Source organism: Myotis daubentonii, chromosome 1 (genome assembly GCF_963259705.1).
Source record: "Myotis daubentonii chromosome 1, mMyoDau2.1, whole genome shotgun sequence".
NCBI classification, from domain to species: Eukaryota; Metazoa; Chordata; class Mammalia; order Chiroptera; family Vespertilionidae; genus Myotis; species Myotis daubentonii.
The window spans coordinates 45,951,167-45,966,848 of NC_081840.1; the positions used below are offsets into that span (position 1 = coordinate 45,951,167).

Consider the following 15,682-nt stretch of genomic DNA (forward strand, 5'->3'; position numbering starts at 1 on the left):
CTGCGCCTCCTCTGAGTGTCCGTGTGCGTTTCTCTTTCCTCCTAGTTGTAGGACTTCCACTCAGCCAGCGTTTCTGTGGTTCTGGGTGATGTCCGTTCCGTGTTTTAGTTTCACTTTTGAAGTAGTTGTTCAAAGCAGCAAACTCCGGCGTTAACCTATGCCGCCATCTTGGTTCTCTCCCGGTGCAGAGATTGTTGATCTCAGCTGACAGCTGAGGCTATTGCTTTGCATTATGAACTGAGGTACCTGTGGGCCTGAGCGCAGTCTGGTAATGGTGCTAATAATGTGTCTAGTACTCTTAGAATTCAGATTTTGTTTAATGAATATTCTCCCAGAACCTACAAATGACACAGCCCTGGCTTGGCTTCACGCAAACAAGGAGTCTAGATCAGCTCAAAGCTTAGAAAACTCTACTTGAAATACAACGTATCTTTCCGGCAAAGAAGCCACAGCCACCCCGCAACGCTTCTCACTCGGACCCCCACCTCCCGCCGCCGGCCCCCTGGTGCGCCTGCGCGGAAGCGAGGCGGGGCGGTGCTTGGCCCTTTGTTGTGGGCCCCAGTTTCCCAGGACACCGCGCGGCGCTGGGTGGGGCTATGCAGATGAGGCGCTCGGGGGCGGGGCGTCGGCGGCGGCCGGGGAGGGTCAGTTGGAGGCAGGCGCTCGCCGAGGCTGGAGGAGGGCTGTGAGCCCGCGGCCTGACAGGGACTTAACCCGCAGAGATCGGCCCCGCGCGCGCGACCCCACACCCACCCACTCAGCCACCTGCCCACTCCCCGCGCCGCCTCCTCCCACCCTGAGCAGAGCCGCCGAGGATGATAAACACCCAGGACAGGTAACGGCCCGGCCCAGGCTCCCCGCCCCCATCCTCCTCTCGGCTGCCCCGGCGGCCTCCTCCGCCCCCGCCCCCCGCGGGGCCCCGTCCGCCCCGCACTGGGACCCTCCCCCGCCCGCCACCCCGGGCCGAGCCCCCCTCTCGCCGCGGGGCCTCCTTCCGCCTCAGCCCCCCTCCCGCCAGCCTGGCCCATCCCCCCATTCCGGGCCTCCTCCCCCGAAAAGCCCCAACCCCCCGGGACTCAATCTTCCAATCCAGCCCCCGTTTTCCTTCAGCTCCGCCGAACGGTGCCCCGTTCCCCAGGGAGGATTTTCCCCTCATCCGGATTCTCCAGATTGTTCCCATCTTCTCCAGGCCCCCCCCCCCCCCCTTAAGTCACTTAACCCCATCCACTCTGAGTCTCCTAATTCAGCCGCGCCCTCCACCAAGACCTCGGTCCTATCCCCGGCTCCCCGCTCACCCGAGGTCAGGCCGCCCCGCCAGGTCTCCGCTGGACCCATCGCCCCCCCCCCCCCCCCGCCCCCAATAGCCTTTACAGCGATGCCAGCCCTCCCCTTGGTCCCTCACTCCAGCTGCTGCTTTTCCCTTCCTTCCTCCCGCAACACCCCTTTCCCAGTTAGGCCCCATTTTTCCTGTCTCCCAACCTCTTTCCATTTATTTATCCAGCACTTCGGACTTGACCCCTACCTTCCACCCTGTTCCTCTCACGGGGTTCCCCCGGACACCCTTCTCCACCCGCCTGCCCTTTAAGCACTTTCATCTGGAACTCGACTTGTACTCCTCCCCTCTTAACTGAACCCCGTCTTTGAATCGGTCGGTCACAGACCCCCACCCACCCAGGCTTTGATGGGAGGCTCACCCTCTTTCCCACCTCCAGCGCCTCCATACTCTGGACTCTGGGCCTCGGCAGGTTTCCTCCCTCAAAACCGGGTCCTGCCTTCCCCTGTTCATTGGAGAGAAAGGCTGTACATCTTTTGGAAAGAGCACAGTGGCTTTTCTAAACTTGTATCGTTCGTGCTGCCTCCTGCTCGAAGAGGCAGAATTCATCATTCAATTTTCTTCTGGACTTCTCCTCCTCTCCAAAGGCAGCTCTTACTTGCCATCTCTTCCTCAGACATACTTTGTGTTTCTGCCTCAAACTCTTCTTTGAAACTGTCCCATAATTTCCTGATTCCCCACAATTAAAAAAAATATATATATATATTTTTTTATTGATTTCAGAGAGGACAGGAGAGGGAGAGACAGGAACATTAATGATGAGAGATTGTTCGGCAGCTCCTACACACCCCCTACTGGGGATCAAGCCCACAACCCAGGCATGTGCCCATGGACCCCGGGACCCTCCAGTCCCCAGGCTGACGCCCTGTCCACTAAGCCAGATCGGCTAGGGCCCCACAATAATTAACACCAGTTGCTTCTTAAACATCAGAATGGCTTCCATTTACAATTTGGGTTTACTTGTCTTCCTTCTTTTCCCCCTAGATTTGTGCTGCCAGCTCCAAATGGAGTCTGAAGCTCATTAGTCCCCCATACCAGCCTCTGTCCCCAGATTTGGCCTTATGGCCTCTGCCCCTCACTTGGGCCTCATTGTTTTGCAAGCAGATCTGTTCCCTGCAAATCCTCCTTAAATTGTGCCTTGGTTTGTTTAAAACTAGACTTTATAGTTCCTCTTACAAACATAGCCTTCCTTATTGCTTTTCTCATGTAGGGCTTTAATTACCACTCAAGGTTCTTCTCAAACTTGGGGTTTCTTTCTCATTAAAATGTCCTCGAACTTGCCATTTCCCACTCCTTTAGCAGAACCATCCTTAAATGGTCCAGCTGCATCTTCAGCTTTTCTTGTATCTCAGTCTTTCTTAACTAGGGCTGCACATTTGAAAAATCAATCACCTGGGCCCCACCTCAGAGACCTGGTGTAAATGGCACAGGGTGGGGCCTGTTTGTACATATTTTTAAAGCTCCCTGGATAATTCTCACGTGCAGCCAGGACTGAGAAACGCTGCCTCCCCACCCCTCCCCAGAAGACCCTTCCCATGTATTCCTTTTGTGGTGTCAGCCCTTTAACTGGAAAGGACCTTGATTTCAGCGTTTTCCTTAGTCTTTCCCAGATACTATCTGGAAAATACCCAAGATACCTGCCACAGCCTTTTAAATTCACCTACCTCTTGTTACTCAGTTCTTAGCCAATAGCCATTTTCATTCTCAAACTCTTACCTAGCCCTCACACTTCTATTCCCTACATGCAGAAAGAAATTTCACTCCTTATTTCCTGTTTTGTTTTTTTTTTATGGTCCAATTTGACCCATTATCCCACCTCCCAAGCCCTCCACCTACAGCCCCATTCTGCTGTTACATTTTCCTTTTCCAAGACTCTCCATGTCCGTCTCCCTTTGCAGTCCCATCTTTTATTCCATCTTCTCTAACCCAGCCCCTTCTGGAGCTGAGGAGGTGGAAGTGGATGTATATCGGATTGTGTTGGATGCAAAAGGTATTATTTGTGGTAGAGAAGGCTGTGTGTTCTGAGGATAGACAACAGGTATGAGAGAGGGCAGAGTGAAGCTCAAAGGTGGAGGGAGGCAGAGGAACCGATAGGAAAACATTCTTTGCTAGCCTTTATGTTCTTGTCTGGGCTGTGGGCTTTGGAAGGTGGTGTGGTCTCAGCAGGCATTCTTTGGAGCCCTCAGGACTGACTGTGAGGTTGAGACACCTGAGTTTTAGCTCTGGCTTAGCTAGTGTGCTTACATGTAAAAAGAGGGGGCTGGGTTTGCTTAACTTAGAGATTCCTTCCAGGTTCCTAAGTGGCAAAACAGGCTTGCTTTTCTCCAGGGCCCTTGCTTAGTGTGTGGGTAATTTGAGGGGCTTGGCTGTATGACAGGCAGGTGGAGGGAGGAGCCAGTTGGCCTGCCAGGGCCTGGGCTGGAGCAAGGCCTTGGAGGTGGCTCCTCCACTTTGGCCTGGGGGTGGGGCGGGGTGCAGGGTGTCTGGTTTCTTTGAGTTATGGCAATCCTGTTTCCATAGCTTGTCTCCCAGTCTCCTCGGCCTGCCTCTAGCTCTGCTCTGAAAGGAATCCTGGGAGAGCCTAACTGGGGATTCTGATAAGAGCCGGATGTTCTTCCCCTTCAGTGTTCTTGGTGTTTTGTATCCGCAGAGGGGGGAGCTGGCTAGAGTTTAGTTCCCATTGGGTGTGTGTGTGTGTGTGGGGGGGGGGGGCGGTGAGGGGGATGGGCTTTCCAGCTTCCCTGGCTCCAGTGCAATACTCAAGAGGTGGAGGCTTGGTTTCCTGGAAGAAACAGTTGCAGAGGAGCCCGCAGTATGTTTTGAGAACAAGGCTCTTCCTTTCCAGTTTTGTTCTGATTAGTACCTCCAGAATATCAAAAGTCCTGATGGTGGGGGAAGGAAGAAGACCAAGTACAAGCACTTTTATTATAGTGTTTGAACACGAGGTTTAAATCCAAGGAAATCAAGCTGCCAGGCCTTTCTCCTCCTGGATTTGTGGGGGCGGGGAAGACAGGCTCTGTCTAGGTCTTGCTTCCTAACTGTGACAGTACAGTATGTGAAGGCTTGCCCTGGCTGGATATCCATATAATCAGTCTGTGTCTGATGGGCTCTGAGGAAAAGCATTTGGTTCTTTCTACAGGTGGTTTTTCTTGGGGGTGGACAGGGCACAAGAGCACATCAGAGCTACCTTGAGCATCTTACTGCATCGTTCCCTGGTAACGGAATTTCTTTCTCTCCCCGCAGAGTTTGGCTTCGTTATTCCTTATTTATTGGTACTATGCCTTGTTGGATGTGGGGTGGTAGGGAGAGCAGGTTTTCTGTTATGTGCCTTCAAGTTCACCCCAGAGAGGGGGAGAAAAAGAGACTTGTAGTATAGTCAGGAATCCCCCCAAATTGGAGGTATGCTTCAGAAAGCATTGCGAACTAATAATAGTAATTCCTCACTCTGCCAAGAAATCCAAATTTAGCCTCAGAGCTGCTGAGAAATATAAAAAAGGGGACTGAGGATTGGGATAGAGGGATGATGTTACATATGTGCATTTCTGGGGGGAGGGGAGTAATCCATCCCTTTCTGAAACAGTATGTATGCATGTTGATTCCAGTTGGTGCCATGATTTGGAAGGCTATGAAGCCTAATGGATAGCGATATAGCCCAGAAATGGCAAAGTAGTTGAGCAAGAATTTTGTTACTTGAAGTGAACATTAGCAGCAGCAGAATAAAATGCCTTAAGATAAGCCTTAAGAAAATTTCCTAGGCCTTTGATACTATATAAACAATGAAGTGATTCTATCCTTGGAAGAGGCTGGAACTGGGTGATGATTTGACGATACAAAGTAGATTACTTAAAATGTAAATTTAAGGTCTTATTTTAAAGCATGATTACCTAGCTACCCACCAGTCTCTGATAGCAAACACAATTGTGCCCACCTTTGGCAGAAGATGTAACAGTATCATCTGTGTAATAAGCAAACCTCAGAGGCACAGATATTCTAGCTGCCACTGTGTTTCTTGTGGAGAATCAACCAAAACCCAGTTTTGATTTCAGTCTATGATTCAGAGTGGTGATGTCATTTTCTTTAAAATCATGCTTAGCAAGTAGACTCCCTTTGGCACACAGCACAGCCCTACTGAAATGTCTTATGCCTGGCATCTAACCAGGGCCCCTTTCTCATATGGAAGGGGGATTGGCAGCTGGAAATCAGCCTCTACAGACACACTAGACTGGAGGTGGCCATTACCTCCCACCATTCTTCATACTTCGTTTTAGCTAAGTGTGTTGGCAGCCCTGGTTTGGTCCCTCCTTGTGTAGGAACTAGTCATCAGAGACCTTCCAAGTCTCAGAGTCAGAGCAGTTTGTATGAGGGAGTCAGGGCCCGGCAGTGTTCTAAGGAGCCAGAGACAGGAATGGGTCAGAAGAGGAGAAAGGAGGAATGAATGCAGAATGTTTGGGAATGTGGTTTTGATGTCTTTTCACTTGATACCACAAGGTAGTAATAGCAAGGTCATCTGACCCTCCTCTGACATGTAATAGAAGCCAGAGAGAAAGGGTGCAGACTTGAACAAGCTCAAGCCACTGATTCAAGTAAAACATGGTCAAAATATATGAAGGAGAATATCAGTTCAAGTCTTTGTTAGATTTAGCTGAATAGAAGTTAGCCACAGAATTACTTTTACATTAAATCTTTATGTAGCAGGCTATACCTTGCTTAAAACTGACATAGTCACCCTGCTGGTATGGCTCATTTGGTTGGAGCGTTGTCCTGTGCACCGGAAGGTCGTGGGTTTGATTTCTGGTCAAGGCATATACCTAGGTTGTGGGTTCAATGCCTGGTTGGGGCACGTGCAGGAGGCAACCAATCGATATATCTGTCTCACATCAGTGTTTCTCTCTCTCTTTCTCCCTTCCTCCCTCTCTAAAAATCAATTTAAAAAAACACACCAACAAAACCAAAACACATAACAGTCAACTAGAAGTGATTTTGATAGGAGATTCTTTATTTTATCAAGAGATTAAAGATTACTTTCTTTAAATAGTAAGCACCCTAGAGATTTAAAAATAGGATTTGAATGATAAAAATTTGATTTACCACAGCATTTCCCAGGAACACATCTCCATACACTGCCTGTCTGTAGCCAGTATATGAAATTATAACCTGCTAAGCACATTTCAGAAAACAGTCACAGAATGCTTTAAATTAGAGGCAGCAGGATGTGATATGTTGGTAGCATTCAAGTGTATCCCGAGGAGTGTGTCCAAGGTCCTGTCCAATAACTGAGAAAATAAAGGGACTAACAGATCAGCTCGAATCTCCCGTCTCTTCTGAATTGACTTGGATACCTGACACCCTCATTTCCAGAGAGGGGTATAGTTTTTTCTCCTCCAAAAGCAGGACCAGCTACGCTGGATGTTTGGGTTCAGTCTAATACAGTTGATTCTCCTTAATCAGCCATGATCTTTTCAGCCTCTAGACTGAGTTTGTTAAATTATCCTTTTGGTGATAGAGGTTAAACCAGTCCTGCCCCCCAGTGGAGTGAGCAGGATGTGAGGAAGGAGTGGAAAAAGCTGGGCATTGGAACCAGTAGAAACATGACTAAACTGAATATGAAATCTAACCTGCTTTGGATCTTGTGACAGGAAGACTTGTGTTTAGAAGCCACTTTCTCTTGTGCTTAAGTTCCTCCAGATCCACTTTTTCTATTGAAGTTGGTGGCATATTTTGCCTCAATACCCTTTGAACACTAAAGTCAGTACAAGAAGAGAAGGCCATTGCTGGCAATTTTATGCCCTTTTATTTCTTTAACCACCACATTCGTACCCCTCTCCCTTCTCTTCTCACATCAGAAATGACGATCAGGTAAAAAACCTATTTGCCATTCATAGCAAGTAACTAAAAACAGATCTATTATGATATACGATGAAGATAATTATTGTGATCTATCTACTAAGCTCAGCCCAAACCCCAGCTGTTTCTCTTCTGGAACTGGATACCCACGTGGGGGCCTGAAACACCCTTCCACTCCTACTTACATACACACTTACGCTTGCTTTCTCTATAGATTTTGTGGGGGAGGAGGAAAGACTTCCCAGGACCCTTGTGTGTGATTGGGGAAGTAAATGATTTGTTACCATGGAATAGACTTCTGGCATTTATTTGAAGAGGATTGAAATCAGGATACCAGACATATCATTAGCTTATACATTAGTGCTAGACACAGGGAGGCCCTAGGGATTCATTCTAGGAAGATGGAGGGGATTCTGAATCTATAAAAAGAAAAACCCACCTTATTCTGGACTTTTCAGTGGGTTAGCTCCATTGTCTCTGCCATTTGCAAGTAAAAATTAGCTCAGAATCAAGATGGTGGTTGGAATGCAAGTCAGGAGTTGAATGTAGGTCTCCCATCTAAAACCATTGAGGAATAATTTCTCTGGAACTAGGAGTATTGAAGTTAAGTGACCTAGCACCAGAATTCTAGAATTGCAAGGGCCTTCCTTGGGGATCTGGTTGTTTTGTGAACCACACCGTTCTGGTGTATGAGGCCACATCTCATCTGTCTACCCCATTGGAGGTTTGTCCAGTACTTAGTAGCTCCACTGACCAATACAAGCCAGCTTTTTTCAGAGGCCTGAAGTGGTCACTAGGGAATGATAAGGAAACAGTATCATGTGGGCTGTGCATGTGCCTTTGCTTGGGGGAAATCCTCTCCTTTAACACACTGGAAGGGGGGATTATTAACAACTAACTCATTGTCCCTAGTAGAAAATAAATCCTATCCTTGAAAACAGTAGCATAGTCCTCAGTCATGCCCCTTTTCTTAGTATCTCTCAGTGAGGCCAAGAATGGCGGGAGATGAGAATGCCCTGAGACTTTCCGGAGGAAGCAGGAGGTGGTACATGTGGTTATCACCCGCAGGTATTGATGTTTTTCTGGGCCCACTGACATTGCCCTGGGAATGTCATCTCCCAATGAAACGTCCAAGTATAATTTCAGGCCCCCTGTTGAAATCCTCGAGAACAGAGGAGCCAAGCTAGAGTAGTGATGGCTTTGGCCTTCCTGTCTCAGCTGGAATGCTTACACAGGTTTCTGAGGGTCTCAGGGGGCTGGTCCTTTGGTTATTGTACCATTGCCAGATTAGATGTGAGTTCAGCTTTGTCACTCTGAGCCGAAGTGAAAACCCCCAGTCTGGCATGCAGTGCCATATAAAGCAAAGGACAGAATGAAGAATGGTGCCTCATGTTATTTTACCACTGGTTTTCAGGGGGGAAGAAAGCCTTGATTTATAGCATTTGTTGATTTCCGGGGTATAAATACTTCCCTATAGTTGATTCAAGCTGCCAGCGTGACATCGTTAAACACCCAGTTGGGAAGAGATGTGCACAGTCGGGTGAGCTGGCTGAATCATGGTGTACATGCACAGACAACTCACCTCTTGAATTGTTTCACTTGCCCTTGGCCTGTGGACTGAGCTACATGTCAGCCTAAGGAGCCATTAAATTGGATTCAAAGAAGGCAGTGGAGCAAATTTGGAGCCCTGTTGGGTCCACCTAAAAATCATGGTGGCCAGTAAGGGCATGTACCTCGAGATGATTATTGGCTTCCAGCATGTGCATCTCTTCCCAGCAATCTCTCACCCCCCAATATATACACACTTGAGTATCCATTCTGACCATATAAACGTTACCTAAACTCCCATGCCAGGTCATTCTAGCAAAGAAAGGCAAGGAAGCCCAGCATTTGATGGCATACCAAAATGCCATAATATTCAAGATACCATAATACCCTGTACTATGGTGTACCTCCTCTCTGGGAGCCAAATCCCTGGATGTAATTCAGTTCTCAAACCTAGGTGGATTTGGGTAAGTTATTTCTGTCCAGTTACTCTGTTTAGATCAGGGAGGAGGCCATCATTGGAAAAGTGGCCTTGGGAGTTCCTCAGTGCGTGGTACCCAGCCCACGTGACTCCTGAGGCCCATATGCTCTCCAGCCTAAAGTAATTGTGTAGGCTTTGTGATTTGGCCACGTGGGTTGCAGAGACCCTGCTGGGTAAGGAAAGGGGCTGTTGGAGGGTATAGGGCTCAGCCTAGCAGGCAGGCCAGGATCTGGTTCCTCCCAAGGTCTGCAGCACCACCGAGATCTGTTTGGTGTTTGACAGGTGCTCTTCTGGTCACATGTCCAGCTGGACTCCCTGTGCCTCTGCAGGACGGTGGGTTCCTGCCCTTTAAGAGCAGACGTAGTTTTGAAAGCCGAAGCCTTAAGGACTGGCCCAGTGGTGTAGCCTTAGAGCAGTTGCTTAGGGAGAGCCAGGGCAGGGATTGGGGTGGGATGTTGGTTAAATCTTTGTCTTGGTGTTCACTCTCTCACATTCTCCATCTCTTGCAGTAGTATTTTGCCTTTGAGTAACTGTCCCCAGCTCCAGTGCTGCAGGCACATTGTTCCAGGGCCTCTGTGGTGCTCCTGATGCCCCTCACCCACTGTCGAAGATCCCCGGTGGGCGAGGGGGCGGCAGGGATCCTTCTCTCTCAGCTCTAATATATAAGGTAAGGAGGACCCTGGGGCAGAAGGCTTAGAGCAGAGCCTTCTGACTCCATTGCGCTGTTACTTAAGGACAGCAATCACTTCCCTTAATCCGACTCAGGCCAGGCCAGTAGGGGGATTGGGAAGGACTCGGAACTGTGGCTGCTATGTTGCTTCTGGGGAGTAGTAGAAGAATATGTGCACCAAGCAAACACCCTGCCATCTTCTTGGCGGTCAGCACTTTAGTGCTGGTTCAGGGTCTGGAGTAGGAAGGGTGCGAGAGCTCTTGAAGGTGCTACTCCTTCCTGTTTTTCTTGAGAAATACCAAGGGCCAGGAGGAGCATTTTTCCCATTGTCTTATTTGCCATTCTGACTGGTACCTTACCAGCCTGCTTGGAAAGCGGGAGGGGGGGGGGTGGCGGGGGTGGTGGCGCACGGGGGAGGTTTATGGTAAGGAGAGGGCGCCTTGCATCTCAATAACTTATCACCCTGGTAGCATATGGCACAGTCCAGGGGCTTCAGAGAACCCTGAGAATCTGCCTGGGAATGATCTGGGCTGGGGCAGCCAGCCCTTTGCTGGCTTTTGCTCTCCTGTGATTGAGGCCTAAAAGTTGGTTTAGCTTCACCCTAAGACTGACATTGAAGGGTAGGGTAGAAGGGCAGCTGAGTGTTGGTTTCCTGAGATTGTGGCCAGGAGACACAACATGGACCCTGTGGTCTACCTGGAAGCAGGCTTTGGTTAATCTGGGTCCCAGTCACGCCTCACACATACTTTGTTTCTAATGTCTCTTTCAGAGGGAAGGAAAAAAGTATGATGTTGGGGGGAGAGGGGGAGCATGGGTTTTGAGTTAGGGAGACCTGGTTAACTGTGCCATTACTTACTGTGGAGCCTTGGGTTAGTTGCTTAATTGTTCTGGACCCCTATTATCTCATATTTAAAATGGGGATATTATATGCCTACTTCAAGTGCTGCTTGTGGTCATTGACAAATGGGAAAGCACTTTGCACAGTATTTGGCATCTAGTGGGCACTTGATAAATATTTCCCTTCCTATCATGTTGGCTTTTAGCCAACATCACCTAGCCTTAATGCCTAATGAGTGATGGCTCTATTTAGCTAGCATGGCTCTGTTTAGCTCTATATTTTCATGGTGCCCTCAATTCCATGCTACCCTGAGATTGACCATAGGGGCCTCTCAGCACCACCCGGGTAAGGGGAGCCTACGATGTGGCTAGAAACAGTAGTAACATGGTCCCTGGACGAATCTCTTCCCAGGACGAGAAGCTCACTGTGACCCAGGACCTCCCTGTGAACGATGGAAAACCTCACATCGTCCACTTTCAGTATGAGGTCACCGAGGTGAAGGTCTCTTCCTGGGATGCAGTCCTGTCCAGCCAGAGCCTGTTTATAGAAATCCCAGATGGAGTATTAGCTGATGGGAGCAAAGAAGGGTAAGGAGCAAGGGCTGGGGGAAGGGAAGGAGCAACTGGGGAAAGAGGTCCCATTCCAGAGAAAGGGATATGCTTATTGGGGAGAACAGAGCAGTAGGGAGTCTGCCTTCTTCCCTAGCTCTAGGCCTCCCAAGTAGATACCATTTTGAAACAGGTTATTTTTAGCCAGTAAAACAGGCCTGCTCTAGGTTATAATTAAAGCAGATCATTATCACATTAACCAAATCCCTGTCATTAATCACTCCATGGTTCACACTTCCCAGCAGACATTAAATCCCCCTTGAGCCACCATACAGTGGTGCAGTTCAAAAGGCCAGGAACCTCAGAGAGCCGATGGGCTTTCATTGTATGGGCGAGGCCCTCCAAGCAAGTCAGGTGTGTGAGAAACAGTCCTGAGGACAGAGTTCTCTTGAGGAACTCCTTTTTGGCAGTGTTAGGGCTCAAGAGTCCCTCTCAGTGGCAGGTAGTCATTATCAAACTTGGCAACTTTGGAAGGCCCCTGAAAAACTGGGTTCTCTTCCCAGGCCCCACACTATCTTGTGAATTGTATTAGTTAAGTTGGCCAGAGGAAGAACCCCTATTCCAGGAAGAGATAATCCAGTAACATTTTCCTTTTTTAAAAAAATTAATCCTTACCCAAGGATATTTTTTCTATTGAGTTTTAGAGAGAGTGGAAGGAAGGGGGAAAGACAGAAAAACACCAATGTGAGAGAGACATATCGATTGGTTGCCTCCTGCAACGTGCCTCAGTTGGGGCTGGGGATTGAGCCTGCAACTGAGGTACCTGCACTTGACGAGAATCGAACCCAGGACTCTTCAGTTCAAGAGCTGACGCTCTAACTACTGAGCCAAACCGGCTAGGGCTCCAAAAACATTTTTCTTAAAGATTGTAGCTTATTTTTTCTGAATTCAGAGCTCTTGGGGTCTTGAAATAGGAACTTTCTCCCTAAAGTTTCTCTATACTGTGGCTGTAAGCCTCAAAAAGCCTTTTTTGTGAGTAGTGGGTGGAAGTCTAGAGAGGTGGTAGTGGGCCTGACTTCTTTCCTTCTTGCAGATTGTTAGCACTGCTGGAGTTTGCGGAAGAGAAGATGAAAGTGAACTACGTCTTCGTCTGCTTCAGGAAGGGCCGGGAAGACAGAGGTGAGGAGTTAAAGCAGCCTGAGTCCTACTTCCCAGAAAATGGGGTCTAGGGAGGGGGAAGGGGGTTCCTATACAGTGAGGTGGGGCCCTTGAGTTTGCTACATAAACTTGGGCAGTCATGGAGGGTAGTGCCCAAAGGGTCTTTTAGTCAAGGACTAGTCTCATTCATTCCATTTTTGTTTCGAGTTTTTCCTTCATTTGACCCTACCTTTGTGTTTCTTATTAAAATCCTTTTTACACTCTTATCTTTTGCAGCTCCACTCCTGAAGACCTTCAGCTTCTTGGGCTTTGAGATTGTACGTCCAGGCCATCCCTGTGTACCCTCTCGGCCAGATGTGATGTTCATGGTTTACCCCCTGGACCAGAACTTGCCCCATGAGCACTAATGGTCAGAGGATGCTTTGCCCAAGAGCCACAGTGGGGACAGAGGGGAAGTTAGGCAGCCCTGGGACAGAGGAGGGGGCTCCTCACTGTCTAGGGAAGGACGCTGAGGGGCTCAGGGTGAGGGTTGCCTATTGTGTTCTTGGAGTTGACTCGTTGAAATTGTTTTCCATAAAGAACAGTATAAACATATTATTCACATGTAATCACCAATAGTAAATGAAGATGTTTATGAACTGGCATTAGAAGCTTTCTAAACTGCGCTGTGTGATGTGCTCTATCTAGCCTAGGGGGAGGACATTGCCTAGAGGGGGAGGGACTATCTGGGTCTGGGCCAAGACCTGGAGGGTTGGTGGGTAGCACTGTCAGGCTCAGGCTCCCCAGCTATTGGGCTTTCTTTTTGGTTTCTAAGACTTGTGTATTTTCTTTCCTTGCTTCCTTCCTGTCACCCCAGGGGCTCCTGAGTATAGGCTGTGCAGCCCCATGCGCAAAAGTGTCCTCGAGTTGTTTTGTGACACTCCACCTGGGCTTCTCTGTGAGCATGTGTGTCCGGCCTGGAGAAAGCAGGTCTGACCCCCTCTTTACAGCTTAGTGTTTGTTATTCTGGCATTTGGTTAAACTGGCTCAATCTGTTAAATGTTATCAGTGCATTTTGAATAGGGGCATTCAAGTTCACTCCCACCACCAGGGCTTTTGGGGTGCCTGGGCCCTATAAAAGACTAGCCAAACTCCAGTTCTCAGATCATGGCCAGGAGTTGTTGCTACTGGCTGCATGGCCTAGGCCCCAGCATCTCTCCTTCCTAGGGTCACAAAGAGCAGAGAGGAAGAGGACTAGCTACTCAGGGCCTGGGGATTGAGGGGGGAATCTGTTCCTAAGGACTGGATGCCTCTGCCTGGCTGATGTAGTGCTAACTGTACCTCCCCACCCCCCAATAGGTTCTGAATAGTGCCTGAGACCCTGCTCCACAGGGCCTGGGGGTGGGACTGGGGTAGTAGAGGTGGCCTGCCCTTTTCTGTTTTCAAGGTACAGCTTGTTCTAAGGGGAGAGGAGGGGGGAGAGATCTAGTCTGGATGAGGGGGATGGGGGTGTCAGGGAGGCAAGTGTGTTGTGTTACAGTGTCAATAAACTGATTTAAAGTTGTGGTTGGTCTGTTTTTTATTCCTGCACCAGGACCAGCTTCCCACCACTACTGTCTTTCAAGTCTAGAGCCTGACCTCGTAGGGGGGTGATGCATGCTTCTCAGGTAAAAAGCTGCAGTGCGCCAGGACAGATGAACCGGCCATCTCTGAACTGAGGTCTCTGGAGCCACATTACACTGTAAAATGTGGGGTTGCTAGGAGTCTGGGACATACTGCCAGAGCCCTTAGAGAGCCAGGTGTACGCAGCAGCTTTGTTCAGAATAGAGGCTATGCACCCAGGAGTCAAGTTCGTCATAGGTTTTCCTTTTGTATAGAAGGCTGGGTCCTGAAACCAGGTTCTGGCTTTTGCACCGAGCTGACATTCCCATTCCTGGAGGTGTCTGAAGGAAGCAGTACACGCCTTCCTTAGGAAGATGGTTTTCCCCCCTTTGGAGCCCAGTGCCCTGAGGCATGGCTGCCATTCTCCTGATGGAGGCATACCCCCAGTCTGATGATAAGCTCTCAGTGGCATTGAAAGGGCCACTTCACATATGACCTCTTACGGCTTATTACCATTTTTTTTCCTCTTCTGTTTTGTCAGGTGAAATGTGGGCCTGATCTACCTCCTAGAGCTTTGGACCTATCTGCTGCTGAACTGCGGCTGTCTTTGAGTCTGGCCCATTTTAATATTGTTCTTTGTGAAGCTTGTTTTCACACTGGGCCAAGTCATTAACCTTGGACCCTACCTGTGCTAAGCTATTCATTAAAAGAAGTGAGCTTAGCACCTTCACCCCTCCAGTTATTAGTGGAAGGTCAGCCTAGAGACATTCAATTGAAATAAGGACCTGAAGATGTCTCCACTGAGCAGATAACCCCTAGAGGCAGCATAAAGGCAGTGACTGAAACACGAGATTTAGAGCAGATCTACGTGAATGCTAACAATGGCCAAGTTAATGTAGGCAGTTCAGATTTCAGATGTTAAAGTCAAACCCAAGGAATCTACAAGACAGGTGAAAAACCAAGACAAGACTCGGCCCTTTATTATCCCCAAAGCTAGCAGAGTGGACAGGAAACACATCAGATTTTGCTGCCATCTACTGGTGGGGATCCTCTTAAATACAGCCAGAATTGAATAAAATCAGAAACCCAGACACTCAGTTATTTCCCTTTAAAAAAAATAAGGCCACTAAGAGGAAAGAAACAGGTCCCCAAAATCTGCACTCCAATTAAAACGCAACTTAGAAGGTAGACTATTTTGGGGGATGATGGAGTGGGTAAGGGGAGATAATGTGAAAGGCAAACTAGTCTAAATTTAAGAACAGGGACATTAAAAACTTTATTCAATAAATACAAATAATTTAAAAATATACTTCAATTCCAAACTCAATTAAGAAAAGGAAGAAAGGGGAAAAAACTGGGAGGGGAGGAGAAAAGCATGGAAAGGAGAAAGTTCAAGAGGTGGAACGATGACTTGGTTGGGCTGTTTCAGAATGTACCACCCTTTGAAATTCTGATCAAATGCTCTTGACCCATAAACATTTAGGGCTTGTTCTCATGGGGTGGGCAGCCATAGGAATCCACCAGCAGGGAATGATTCTCTGGTATCTGGATTAGAGCACCCTGGAGGCTGGCATTGGGAGGTTTTTTCTGTTCTTACTCCCAGGCAGGTTGAAATAGTGCAAACTCTTAGGCAAAGAGCTCCCTGCTGCATAGTTTGACAGGCGAGTGTCCAAAACCAGGGTTT

General features: G+C 48.5%; 1 protein-coding gene across 1 annotated transcript; it reads left to right on the top strand.

The window, feature by feature from the left end:
* The first annotated feature begins 678 nt into the window (after nucleotides 1–678).
* Nucleotides 679–13,959, top strand: OAZ2 (ornithine decarboxylase antizyme 2). The gene is given in 6 exon segments (XM_059698631.1): nucleotides 679–835; nucleotides 9,713–9,788; nucleotides 9,790–9,870; nucleotides 11,123–11,298; nucleotides 12,353–12,438; nucleotides 12,694–13,959. Coding segments are annotated over 6 exon segments (570 nt in total). The 5' UTR covers nucleotides 679–815; the 3' UTR covers nucleotides 12,825–13,959.
* Nucleotides 13,960–15,682: the final 1,723 nt, after the last annotated feature.